This window comes from Humulus lupulus, chromosome 9 (assembly GCF_963169125.1).
Source record: "Humulus lupulus chromosome 9, drHumLupu1.1, whole genome shotgun sequence".
NCBI lineage: Eukaryota > Viridiplantae > Streptophyta > Magnoliopsida > Rosales > Cannabaceae > Humulus > Humulus lupulus.
Genome location: NC_084801.1, coordinates 53317451 through 53332286, shown reverse-complemented (window position 1 = coordinate 53332286; position 14836 = coordinate 53317451). Strand labels below are relative to the sequence as shown.

General features: G+C 36.1%; 1 protein-coding gene across 1 annotated transcript; it reads left to right on the top strand.

Annotated features, from left to right (window-relative positions):
• The first annotated feature begins 8407 nt into the window (after window positions 1-8407).
• Window positions 8408-12914, top strand: LOC133802471 (WD-40 repeat-containing protein MSI1). The gene is made up of 6 exons (XM_062240786.1): window positions 8408-8915; window positions 9245-9571; window positions 10154-10306; window positions 11094-11218; window positions 11319-11414; window positions 12420-12914. The coding sequence occupies exons 1-6, from the start codon at window positions 8571-8573 to the stop codon at window positions 12643-12645; spliced, it is 1272 nt and encodes a 423-aa protein (XP_062096770.1). The 5' UTR covers window positions 8408-8570; the 3' UTR covers window positions 12646-12914.
• Window positions 12915-14836: the final 1922 nt, after the last annotated feature.

Sequence of the window (14836 nt, the reverse complement as noted above, 5' to 3'; positions counted from 1 at the left end):
AAGTATTATGGAGGAATAACAGGGTCGAGGAGGCAACCCGGGAGCTTGAGTCAGCAATGTGGGATCAGTATCCCGAGTTATTCAGGTAAATTTCGAGGACGAAATTTTCAGTAGGAGAGGATAGTTGTAACGACCCAAAATCGCTAATAAGGCTTAAGTGTAACGACCCAAATTCGCTATTAAGGCTTAAGGGCCTTGAGTAGTGTGCCTGGAGGGCATAATGGGATTTTGTGTGTGACTTTAATGAATTTAATGCATGATTATGATTTAATGCATGATACATGACTATTTGATTATTTGAGATGCATGACTATGTGAATTAGTATGCATGTAGACCTGATTATCTTAGAATGAGCATAATTGTAATTTGGCCATGTTGGGCATGACTGTGTTGATATCTGTGATCTATGACTCGAGACGATCCTAGAATGAGCGGGTTAGCGGAAAAGTCAAAGCGGGAATCTATACCCGGCTTGGGTTAAGCCTAGGGAGTTTAAATGAGAATTTGGAAAATATATTGAGGTTAACCTTGTTAATAAAGAATGTATATTTGGTGATTAATCAGGTATTGGGTAGCGAGCGGGAATTATTAGGAACACTTGAGGAATTAGTGGGAATTTGGGTAATATGACTAAAATGTCCCTTTATGGGCATAAAGGTTTAGAATTATTAAGGGAGGACATTTTGGTCTTTAGGCTTGTAAGAGATGATTTAAAGGGGGGCTTTATACTTAGTGGATTTTGTAGAAAAAGGGTTATAGGAAGAAAAGAAAGAAAGAAGGAAGAGAAAAGAAAAGAGGGAAAACAGAAGGGTTTGACTTTAAAGAATCGGTTTGTGGCTCTCCCAACCATTTTTCCTTCATTTTCTTGGAGATTAAGCTCAGTGGAGAGCTAGGGTAGGCTGAGCATCAAGGATCCTAAGCTAGACTTGAGGATTGGCAAGGATTAGCAAGATCACCTCAGAAATTTGAGGTAAGTTCTTGGGGATTTCATTTTTTAGGGCTTGACTGGTTTGAACTGTGTTTTTGAGCTAAATGGATGGGATTTTTGGGGAAATCAGGTCAAGGTTGTGAAGGTGCAAGCTAAGGAGGTCTAGGGTTCAACTCAAGGTCGAATTTCCATCCACGGTATGATTTCTAAGGCCTTATCTTTGTTGTTTGAGTAAATTTATGGTTTTTGGGTTCATTATGGTAGATCTTGAGTTTTGGGTTTCTTGAGCTTGGGGTTGAGTTCTTGGGATGCTTGGGATGAGTGTGAGGTGTGTATAAGGTGGTTTTTGGGCTTGGGAAAGATTTGGACAAGTTTGGGGTTGAAATGGTAGAAGGAAATCGCAAGAAGCGATTTTCGGGTTTGGTCTGGCTGCAACTAGCGCTACAGCGCTAGTCAGGGGGTGCTGTAGCGCTAGCCCCTGTTTCTGGAGGGGTGGTTCTGCTTGTAGCGCTACAGCGCCCTCTTTAGAGCGCTGTAGCGCTGCACTGTTCACAGAGGGGATTTTTGGGCTTTTGTGAAGGGATTTTGACCTAGGGTTCGGGGCTCGATTCCACCACTTTGTTTTGGGGATCTAGGACTTCCCGGGGGCTCGAGTTTGGTCCCGAGGCTAGGTTTTGGACTTGAGGTTTGGTAAGGACTTTGACTTATGGATGTTGCTTACGTAAGCGCTAGGGCTCGAGTAGGATCGTGCTCAAGGAGTCAGGTTGATCAAGGCTATCAAATTTGAAGGTAAGAAAACCGTAACACCCGGGATCAGGGCATGGGTCCACAGTGTTATTGCAGGGCATGGCCCTAGATTGTTTTACTTGCAAATGTATGACCTTGGATGAATTATTATATGTTTGAACAATTATTTCGAAATGTATTATGCGTGCGATTATAATGAAATGAACAGCTAAGGCCGAGAGCAGCAAAGGCCGGGTACGGCCTTGGGGCCGGAAGTAACACTCAGCACATGGGGTGCTTATAGCCAGGGTGGGACCCAATGGATACATGAGTTATCCTTACGGTGAGGACCGAGACCCTAGGCTTTGGTAAGGCCTTTGGGGCGGCATGGCCGTGCTTGATCAGTCTGATGGTTTTCCTATTTATCAATGGATTATATGTCAGCTATATTCTGTGCATATGTTATATACTGTTTGGGTTTTCTTGCTGGGCTTCGGCTCACGGGTGCTCTGTGTGGCAGGTAAAAGCAAGGAGTCAGTCAACCGGCCATGAGTATGGAGAGCGTGGGGGCGGCGCGTACATGTTCGGCCTGCCCGACTGCTTTGGTTGGGGGCATTTTGTATATGGCTGTATTAACTCATTCTTTTGATAGTTAACCTGGTGTAAATCTATTTTTGAGTTGTAAATATTTTGTAAACCTTATTTTTGGGATCCCAGATGTTTGATACTTAATGTTTTCAATGAAGCTAAACATTTTCAAAGAGTACAGCCTTAAACTCTGGTTTATTCACACTTTTGGTTTTAGAAACCACTTAGAGTCAGTCAAAAGCACGATTTCTGTTTTAAACTCACTAAGTAACGACTCTAAGGTAGTAGGGCGTTACATTAAGGGCCTTGATTAGTGTGCTGGGAGGGCATAATTGGTTTATGTGTGATTTAAATGATTTAATGCATGATTAAGTGATAAGCATTCTTATATGATTATATGGATATATGAAATGCATGTTAATGAGTATTAATATGCATGTGGGCCCTGTTTAGATTATAGGGGCATATTTGTAATTTTGGCCCAGTGAGGGCATAAATGTGATTATTTGTGATAAATTGTTGAGACCACATTATTATGTTGATATATTTTTAGCAATGACTCTTGTGACTATGTTTTTTGCCGAGGCTCGAGGCTAGGGATCGTGCTCGGAACCAGTTCACCTTCTCTGCTCGAAATCAAAGGTAAGAAAATTGCACCCGGTTGTGTGGCTATGTTGGGACTAAGAGTTCCCTATACTGGCATGCAATGTTGATTGATTGTATTGTGCCATGTGAGCATGAAATAAACGGCCTAAGAGTGCTGAAATTGATATTTGCGCACAAGATGCAGCTCAGCCACTGGTAGCTAAGGTTAATTATATAATCACCAAGCTCGACCTAAGTGAGCCGGAGTCAGTGGGATAAACAGAGGGTGCGGCCTAAGGGCGTCAACCCTGGATATTATATATGTTTACTGTTGTTAATCTGGTGATTGTGGCATGTTAATTATCTGGATGATAGATTGTTGGTTTGTTGATTGATATCACTGATTATGTGAACGGTGTGGTCTGCTGAGTACTTGATTAATGATTTATGAATTGTTTGATTACTATTATTGGTTATGTTATGTATATGGTCTTCTTTCTGGACCTTGGCTCACGGGTGCTACGTGGTGCAGATAAAGGCAAGGGTAAGCTGGACCAACCCTGATTTGGAGAGCTTTGGGGCTGAATGTACATAGTCGGCTGCTCGGCCGCCACGGCCGAGGGATGATACAGGGATAGGAGACCCTAAAATGCCTATTTTTCCATTAGAGTGGCTTGTGGTTGTACATACCCTTTGGAAAATTTGTAAACTGTTATCTAACCCTATTTTTGGGAACCCGTGTATTAAACACTTATTTAAATGAAGTTTATCTTTTATGACCAAAATCTTTTAACCCTAGTTCAATAATGGTTTTAGTGACACATTTTTAATTAAACAACTTGATTAGCAAGTCTTGCACCTTTATAAACACACAGTGTAACGGTCTTGGTTATCCAGGGCGTTACACCTTTGTTCTGTCCCATTACTCCTAGCTCTCTGTGCCTGACGATCCGATTGTGCCGTAGGAGGGTTTGCTGGAACATTTTGTCTCTGTGACCTTGTCCCAGCCCTTCCTTATGGGTTGCCATGGACATTCATAGGTGCTTGTGAAGGAGGCACTGAACTTGGGGTTGCGGTTCTAACTGATCGACTGATATGTTGATGACCCCTACGAGGGCCACTAGGATGGGCATTCTGGCGGTCTCATCCTATAGGCACAGAACTTGGGGTGGGCGTTCTGACTGATCGACTTGGTTTGGATCGGTTATTCCTGTGGGACTTGTGAGACCCACTTTTCCTCTTTTCGACATTAACGTCGGTTGTGAGATGGGGTAATCGAGCCAAAACCTACTCAATTTGCATGTTTGCCTTAGCGAGATGGCTTCTTAACTGCATATTTTCCAACTCAACGGCAGTTAAGTAGTCTGGGTTTGGATTCGGTGGTAATGATGTTGAACTCCCAGTCTCACCATGACCAACCGGTTGTTTTCCCGGACGTTGTTGGACTTCAGGGCCATGCTCGTTCGAAACAGCGGTATGATGAGCCTCCTGCCCACCAGGCTGTTCTATCTCATTGTCGTGCATTGAGCGAGTGAGCACCATGATGGGGTTCGACTGGGATTTTGATGAAGCACTAATTTTCCTCTCAATGAAAGCACCAAACTGTTAACGCGGTTTTTCGCCAACAGTGTATTAAGAAATAGTAAGATAGATTAGTGCTTAGTATAAACCGTAATGAAAAATTGAAATGAATTCATAAGAACACAAATCTTTTACGTGGTTCAGTGGTTAAAATCTACCTAGTCCACGAGTCTATATTATTGCTGTTTCACTCTCTATTTTGGCAGAGTTTTAGTATTACAGAATAATCGGTCCCTTTTCCTGTCCAATATTCTCAGTATTTATAGAGAAATTCCATGGATAGGTTTGGGTAACCACGTGAGTCAATTACGCATATACATATTTATTACATTTAATACGTATATTTTCCATTTATAATGGGATATGATTTTATCATATAGTAAATGTTCTGCTAATATCTGGGACATTAAATATGACAACCTGGTCATAAATAACCATATAATGGGATTCTGAGTCTCTAGGGATCCTTGAGTATGCAATACATTCGAGTTAGCACGAACTGAACATCTCCTCCAAGCTCGTATTTCGAATGCTGTTTGAATATTATGAGCTCACACTTCCCCACCTTCATGTCTATAGCTCGGGTTAAACCTAGGACGCCTAACACCACATGTGCCCATGTGAAACTAGAGTTGCTTACGTGGATAACAAGCATATATCATTCTCTTGGTTATTTCTCCGTATATTTATTTGTCAGCTGTATCTGAACTGAGTGAATGACTCGAGCTAAAATTATGGTACAACAGAAGGGTAGAATAGTCACTTGACCAAGAGATTAGACAAAAATGGGCACCAGCCCGTGGAGATAGCCTATTCACGTTTTCTTTCCCTCTCCTTCTCTCTTGGTTTTTCTTCAAGTGGCCAACTACCTAATTAGCAAGTTAAAGCAAACTTTGGGAAATTAAGCAATTCTAGAGGATGTTTGAGGTGGATTGGGGATAGGATCTGCTAAGGTTGCCATCTATTAGCTTGGAGTTCAAATTTTTACAGCTGAGGTATGAATTGCTTGAGTTTTTTTTAAATTTTTTTTTTTTTATGTTCTTCAACTTCTTGATGAATTTTTGAGGTTGAGGTAAATTCTGAAAGGTTGATGCTTTTAAGGAGTTTTTGGTGTTGCTGTTTTTGGTGGAAACATAATTGGTAGTTGTTCTAAGCTTGAGATTGAGTTGAAACTCAGAAATTGGGCTTGGATTCTCGGATTTTGGGTAAGTTTTTAAGTTTAAAACTCAAAAGTTGTAAATTGTGATTTTAATGTGTTTTTGGTGAGTTATGGGTATGATGATGTTGTATAGTGGTTATGTTAGTGTTTTGAGGTCTTTGATTTGTGTTTAAACTGCTGAGAATTGACTTTTGGTCTGGATTTGGGTCTGAAATCGGAGGGGAAAATTGTAGATTTCTAGGCTTTTCATGGTGGTGTTGTGGCACACACCCAAAGGCGTCGTGACTCTTTAGAAGGGCGCACGCGACACTAATGCCTTTTCAGGGTACAATTTTTTTTCAGGATTTTGGGAGTTAGGCTTGGGGGGGCTCGGGGGACGATTCCATTACTCGATGGGGGGTGGAATTGGAGATCCCGAGAGCTCGGGCTTAGTCTTGGAGCTCGTTATCAGATATAGTTCCTAATAAGTGTACCATTTATGTTGTGACTAGGGTTTCCGCAAGGCTCGGAAAAAGGATCGCACTCGGGGTCGTTCTGTTTTCAACATAGGACTCGGGGTAAGAAAACTGGCACATGCACCGTGAATAGGACAATGGCCCCGACTGTTGAACGCGGTTATAACCATGTGCTGATTCTAATTAGAATCATATATTCCTGTTATTGTGATTGCATTAGTTGTATCTGTTGTCATATATTTGTTTGTGTGTGATCGACAAGAGGGCCGTAATCAGCGATAATCGTGTGGAATATAGGTCGTTATGGCAGGGCCAATACAAGGGTGCAGTATGCACCTATTTGGCATAGTCTAAGTTTATTTATAATATATGAAACATATATTTGATGTTGATGCTTAATTGAATACTTGTTTTGCCTAGTTGAGTTTTCTTGCTGGGCCTTGGCTCTGGGTGCTTTGTGGTGCAGGTAAGGGCAAAGGAAAATTGGACCAGCCATGAGTTGGAGGGCTCTATGGCGGCGTGTACATACTCAGTCTGCTTGGCTACCACGATCGAGATATATTTTGACACACTTAGGGTATAAGTCCAGTTTTGTCGCTTAGGTTGGCTATTTTTATAACCTTGGTTATAATGTATTTTGTTTGAAAATTTTTGGGATCCCTTATATATGTTTAAACTTTTTAATGAAAAGTCTAATTCTTGTGACCAAAATTTTTAGTACCTAAATCATTATTTTTCGTAATTACACTTTTGAGTTCAAATGACTCGCTTAACGAGTTAAACACCATTTTAAACACACAGTGTAACGGTCCTGGATTAGTAGGACGTTACAATTTCAAGGGGACAAATTTCCATATATTAATATTAGGGATATTTGCGGCAAAAATACCAAATGTTTAGAGAATGTAGCATTTAAATATCCAAACTTTTTTTTGACGAAAAAAGTACCAAAAGTTACTAAAATATAGTATTTAAATACCCAAACTTTTTTTATAGCAAAAATACCCAAAGTTACTAAAACTTTGTACTTTTACTACCCAGACAATTAAAAAAAATGATTACAAATGTATTTTAAGTTATAAAAAATCATTAATATTAAATAAAAATATAAAAAATAGGTCAAATTAATTCTAAAATTAAATAATAGTTTTATTTAATGAAAATAGTAAATAAATATTTTTTTACTCTATTAACATTTTTTAATATTTTTTTCTCTTTTTAATAATATTTTAGTTATTGATTTTTCTTTTAACTATTTTCAATCAAAAATATTTTTTTATTAAATAAACTATTTTTTTTAATTTTAAAGTTTATTAACTGTCTTTTTAGCTATCAACTAAGTAACTAAAAGTTATAGAAAATGCAAGAAGAAACACATGGATTTTATGTGGTTCAGGTTATTAATTAACCCTAGTCCACGGGGCACTTGTATTAGGATTTATGAAGCTTGAGAGTGTCAATCTTCAATGGAGGTCAGACAACATTTTAGCAATGCTCTGAATACAATAGTTTGGAATCAATCAATGATCTTTTACAAAGTGTACCCTAACCCCTATTTATAGATGGTTGAGGACAATTAATTCCCTCAATGAAGATTTACTTACAAAGCTCTCTCCCTTCATGGGGCATTACAAGGCGTATATCCTCGGATCCACTTACTAGGTTGCAACCCACAACTTTTTGGGGTAACACGTTCTTGACAGTGTCGGGGGTAATTGCACGTTTTCCTATGTCAGGTGGCGTCGTGAGGCATCCTGCTTGTCGCTCGTACGAACTCGACACCACAACTAGGGTAACAGTAACATGTCAAACAACTTCTTGTGATCCAGGGTCTCTATGCTTAACACCTAGCATTATACTCTAAGCCTGAAGGACGGTTCTTGCAGGCCTAGAGTACTGAGCAGAAAGGATAGGGAAGGCATCATAACTGTAAGTCCTTGAGGTGTAACTCCCCGGGGACATCCTTGTCCGAAGGTGGTGCATGATTAGGACAGATAGGCTTGCCTTCCCAGGAGTTCTAGGCGAGCTCACTAGGGCTTCATTATCTTTCGTGAAGTTTAATTACTCTGTAATAATTGTCATGTGTCACTTGGTGAAATCACAGGTAATAGAGTTAATTTAAGTTATTTTTGTGTATTGTTATATAATTTTAATGATTTTCATAACTTAAAAAATATTTTGGTAGTATAAGGGCAACATTTTAGAAACTGTAAGTATTTTTGTCATTAAAAAAATAATTAAGTATTTAAATGCTATATTTTAGCGGATTCGACTACTTTGGGTACTTATACTAACTTCCGTAAACATGGTGTATTTTACACAGATACCCCTTCATATTATTATATATCCGGTAACTTACCTGTTTACCCATTTCTCCTTAATAAAAATAAAGTCTTTCCCCATAGAAATCTCTAGGGTTTCACTCTCACTCGCTCTCCAACCAAAACAAATACAATAACAAAATTTATCAGATTTGGCGGGAGTTCGAGAAAGTCTGAGAAAGTCGAAGAAAGTGTGCGATTGAGGTTGAGATAGGGAAAACGAATTATGGGGAAAGACGAGGAGGAGATGAGAGGAGAGATTGAGGAGAGGTTGATCAACGAGGAGTACAAGATATGGAAGAAGAACACCCCTTTTCTGTACGATCTGGTCATTACCCATGCCCTAGAATGGCCTTCTCTAACCGTCGAATGGCTGCCCGACCGAGAAGAGCCGCCGGGGAAGGACTACTCTGTTCAGAAGATGATTCTCGGCACTCATACTTCTGAGAATGAGCCCAATTATCTTATGCTCGCTCAGGTCCAGCTTCCTTTAGAGGATGCAGAAAATGATTCCCGCCATTACGAGGATGACCGCACCGATGTCGGTGGATTCGGCTCTACCAATGGCAAGGTAAGCTTTTGGTTTTTAGTTTTTCTCTGTTTGGTTTCCAAGGAAAGTTAGGCTCGGCTTGAAGGGGCAGGAAATTCTGGTTTATATTGTAATTATTTTGGGGGAAGAGTTCGGGTTTAATTCAGAATTCGAAAAATCTGCTGAAAATGTAAAAATAAAAATTAAAAAGGAACATAATACTGAACTCTTCCAAACCTTTTTAATTAGGTTTGGAATAACTCGTTAGATATTACGAATTTCCATTTACTAATATTTGTATGCATTTTTGTTTATAAGATTTTTCTTTATGCATATGTTACTGAATCGTTTCCATAATCTGTGGACCACAGGTACAAATAATCCAGCAGATAAATCATGATGGAGAGGTTAATCGAGCCCGCTACATGCCTCAAAATCCATTTGTCATCGCTACCAAGACAGTTAGTGCCGAAGTTTTCGTCTTTGATTATAGTAAGCATCCATCAAAGCCTCCATTAGATGGTGCGTGCAGTCCTGATCTGAGGTTACGGGGGCATAGCACTGAAGGATATGGGTTGTCTTGGAGTAAATTTAAACAAGGTCATTTACTGAGTGGTTCTGATGATGCTCAGATATGCTTGTGGGATATTAATGCTACTCCTAAAAACAAGACCCTTGAGGCTATGCAGATTTTTAAGGTGGTTTTCTCGGTCTTTGTTGGCTATGTTTAGAATTTGGATTTTAGGATTGAAGTAAAACAAAATCCAAGAGATTCTACTCTCTTGTTTTAATTTAAACAAAAAGTGAGCCTTTTTTTCTCATAGCTAAGAATGAGAGTACACTTTGATGTAATTATATAGTATTGAGAATTTTTACAAATAGAATTGAAAGGAGAAAACCTCAAAATATGTTTTTATTTAATTATAAGGAAACATTAATTTTCTTTTCAAAATCTAAGTTTCAAACAGTCATTAGACATTTTTTTTCTTGTTTTCTATCATATTGCCTCTGTTTGCAGATTTCTATCATATGGAAATTTACTTAATATGGTTTGATATGTGAAATTGACGCTTGCTAGATGCTTTTTAGAACCCATCTTTACTACTAGCATTAAACATGAATTTAAAGCTAATGTTAAATGAGATAGCTCCTTAAACATGTAAAGCTTTTAATCTCTTAAAATGTATTGCTTGTTTAGTTTACATAATTTTGTTTACAGATATTATGTGATGTCACTTTCTGTTGGATGCTTACCTTGATTTATTTAATTGCTGGAATAGGTTCATGAAGGTGTTGTTGAAGACGTTTCTTGGCATTTAAGGCATGAATACTTATTTGGTTCGGTTGGTGATGATCAGTACCTGCTCATATGGGATCTTCGAACTCCATCTGTTACCAAGCCTGTTCAATCTGTAGTTGCTCATCAAAGTGAGGTGAGTGTATAATACTCGTGTGGATTTGACATCAACTTTTAAAGTGTTCCTAATTGGTAAATTTATAGTTTTAGTGATTTGATGGCATTTGCATGTTCTGAAATAAACTTGGAATAGATTCTCTATTCATTTTTCTTTCAATAATCTAATTGAATTGTTTTAGCTAGCAAATGTTCCCACTGATTACAAATAAGGCCTATTGATTAAAATGTTGGTTTAGCTAGCTCTTTTTTAATGCTATGTATTATGCTTGAAGAGAAATTTTTTGAGCATGTGTTTTTGATGCTGAATAATTAGCAACTATTGCCTTTCTTATCTTTTACTTTTGGAAAATTCATTTACATATCTCTATATATAATTATGAGATTATGTTACTTTATAAGTTGTTTGTTTTATTATATATTTATACTCTTTTGTTTTAATTCATACCAAAAGACATCCCTATCTTTGATAAATCATATTAATTTATACCTTATGTCAAACAAAATTTTATTAAGACCATTATGTCTTTTATTAAATACCTTATAAAAACAATTTTAGAATATTAAATAAAGAGCGTTATGGTCTTAATTGAGTTTAATTTGACTAAAGCCGAGCGTAAGAAATAATTTAATACTAATTTTTGAATACATGGTTATTTACTTATTTTTATCAACTAAACTAGAAAGGTGTAAACAGATAATGAAGCAAACAACATGTTAATAAAGTAGTGTAATTCTATAATTATATATAAATATTCTTCTTTGTAAGTATATTTACCATTCTTATTTTCATGATATTATGTTAGGTTAATTGTTTAGCGTTTAATCCCTTTAACGAATGGGTTGTTGCAACTGGATCAACCGACAAAACTGTTAAACTATTTGATCTACGCAAAATCAGTACCACGCTTCACACTTTTGATTGTCACAAGTAAGGACTCTTTTATCAATTTGATTTACTGAATAATTTTTTCATGTTTGGTGCTGCTATCCTTTGTTACTGAATAATTTTTTCATGTTAATCATTTTAGGGAAGAGGTTTTCCAAGTTGGATGGAATCCTAAAAATGAAACTATCCTAGCTTCTTGTTGCCTTGGCCGGAGACTGATGGTGTGGGATCTTAGCAGGTATTTCTGAAACAACCATTTTTTTTACAGAGTATTTTTATTTTGATTTTGCAGCTGTATGTGCTATGCAATACAAACTTATGCCTAAGTGGATGTATTATCATTCACTGTTTTAATGTTTTTCTTGCAAGTTTGGGGATCAACTTCGTATTTTTTTTTCTTTTTCAAAAGTTTTGACAGAGGTCACTTGGTTTTTTAGGTGCTATCACAAACTATCATAGACATAGCCTAGCTCAAAAGTCAAGTCAATCAGAACTCTGACTTGGGAGAAAAGTAAGATGTAGATGTAGAATGCCATTTCAACTCTAAGAATAAGCACAATTGAATCATTGAAGGCTATTATGAGCAAGGATAGGATAAATTTTTAAATTAGCAAAACTGGTTTGGTTTTGAGTGTGTTATAACATCAGTAGATGGAGAAAAGAAGTGCAAAACACCTAAAATCATATTAGTGTCCATCCCTTACTCCTATTAATTCACCCAGGAAAGGAAGAAAAATTGAGCACAACCAAATTGATGATTCATAGCATGCAACTACAGGTTAACTAAAGGGTTGAGCTGTAATTTTTTTAAACGAAAATACTTAATAGTAACTATGTTTCAAGTTTTATGTTTTTCTTTGGCTCATTTTTTTTTAAAATTTTGCTACTCACTACCTTTTTGAGTCCTATATTAGAGTATTATTAACCATAAAGCGCTAGCATATATTGACACTGCTCCCAGTAAAAGTGAGTGCAGTAATTTAAAATTGAAAAACTGAAGCAAGATCTCAACATCAAGCAGTTGTAAATTATAAATGTAATTTTATCATAGAAGCTTATTGCCTGCGACCAACTTAGATCTGATGCAACTCTGTTTAATTCCATGATTTATTCGTAATCCTACGACCAACTTAGATCTGATGGAACTCTGTTTAATCATGTTTGGTATTGTAACAATTGGTAAGTTCGTGTTCTGATTTATTTTGTGTTGGCATTATTAATTGTTTTTCTTTTGGGTTTGCAGAATTGACGAGGAGCAGTCAATAGAGGACCAAGAAGATGGTCCGCCAGAATTGCTTTTCATTCATGGTGGTCACACAAGTAAAATATCTGATTTTTCGTGGAACCCATGTGAAGATTGGGTTATTTCTAGTGTGGCTGAGGATAATATTCTTCAGATCTGGCAGATGGCAGAGAACATCTACCATGATGAAGACGATTTACCAGAGGAAGCCACCAAGTCATCTTAGAAAAAAAAAAGTCCCATTTTAGGTTGGTGAAATTGAGTAGTCAAAAAAAGAAAAAAGAAGAATGATTAGCAAATGGCGGATCTAGGGGTTTTCTTTATTTGTCTTTGTAATTTTTATTTTTCTTTCCCTGACCCTTTCATTCACCCTCTTACTAGTTATATCATGAATGTGAAAAATGGTCTAATGTTGCTTAGGCAGTAGTGATACAATGACTTGTACTGATCCTTGTATGTTTATTATATGAGACTGTTGATTTGAGCTTCTCCTAATATTGTTGGGTGTGTCAGATTGTCTTGTTTATACTACCAACAAAGGTCAAATATGCAGTTCTCAAAATTGATCGAAGATTGACTGACTAAGCTAGAGGTAATAATTATTGTTTTAAGTATAAAACATTGACTGTACTGTAGTGTGTATAGGATTCATCCGTTTTGCTGGAGTGTCTTGATCAAGCTACCTCACCTAGGCTTTAGGTCTGTTGAACTACTTTAATCGATTGAAAATGTAGCTGGTTTTATCAAGTTCCAGTTCTGGTTGATATGATGAAACTTTAAACGGTTGGTGGCAGTAGTTTAAGAGCAAGAGCTATATTCATTAATGCAATATTTGTCGTTACTATCTCATCAAGTTTTTTTAGTTTTAATTTCTAATAAGTTTCCTTCCCTAGTCTTTCCTCTAATTATTCTTCCCTGTAAGCCTGTATTTGGGAAGTGGAACAACCAGTGTCAGAACTTTCTCAAGTATGAAGAGGTATAGAATCATATTTTTTCTAAAATGTTGGATAGTTTATTTAAAAAAAAAAAAATCTTTATATATAAAAAATGTGCATCTAACAGAATTTTTACAATAAACATTGTTAAAACAACTTAATTAATTATGTAGTAGCCTAATAACATTATAGTCAAATCTCTAAATTAATTTTTTTTATTTTATTGTTTATAAGAAAAATACCATTTTGAGCCTTATGTTTTTTCCGAATACGCTATCGGTTCCTGTATTTTGTTAAATGAAAATTTAGACTCTGTGTTTTACAAAATAGTACCCTAGACCCAATTTTTGTTAAAATATTTTTAATTATAAGATCAATTATTGAGTTGTTGAGAGATGAGATTAGTTCATAGTAACAGAGAAAGTGGTCAAGGAACTGAGAATGAAATATTATATTTGAAAATATTTTGACCAAAATCGGGTCTAGGGTACTATTTTGATCTATTTTGTGAAACACAGGGTCTGAAATCTCATTTAACAAAACACAATATCCGATTGCGTATTCGGAAAAAATATAGGGGCTAAACTAGTATTTTTCCTTGTTTATATTATATATATTTGTGTATAATTTTTTATAAATTTAAAATATCTTGAGATAAATAATTGAAATATAATTACATCTAAGTTAATAATTTTATATAAATTATATTTTATATGAGATGTTTAATAGTGTGTACAAAAATATAGTTTTTTTTTTCAAAAAAAGTTAATCTATGGTTTTTTTTTAAAATTTTCACTTTTACGAGTTTATTTTCCCATATTTTTGTATAAAGTTGGTTTATGTCATAGTTTTACTCGTAATAAAGTTTTATTAATTTGGAAGGGCATGTTTGTAATTTGATTATTATTTTTTTATAACTAATTTTATATTAAATTTTTCTTTGGTTGTTTTGTAATTTTTTTTTAATATGAATTGTGTTTATTATTATAAACATTTTTTTTTTTAGATTGTACGTTTCTTTTCTCAAATCTTGGGTAAGATAAGCAGTTACTTGATTGATCTTTGACAATTATGTAAAAAAAAATATCATAGAGCTAGGTTAAATACATATACCAGGAGGAGTAACAAGTTACCCTGAGAGGAGTAACCTTCTGCCATAAGAGGGGTAACCAATTACCATAAGAGGGGTGACATGTTAGTCATATTAAATATAAAAAGAAACATCAAATTTGAATGAAAAAGAAGAAGAACACTTCATTAAAAAATGAAGAAGAAGTAACTATGATTTTAGTAACACAGGTAACCAGTTACCATAAAGAACTCAGAAATATACACACACATCAGAACGTGAAGGTAACCAGTTACCCCCAGAAATATACACACAAGAGCGTGAAGGTAATCACTTACCACAGATCTGAAGATAGAAAAAAAAAAATCAGATCCACCTCCTTTCCCTTCTCTCCCATCTTCTTCATATAATTT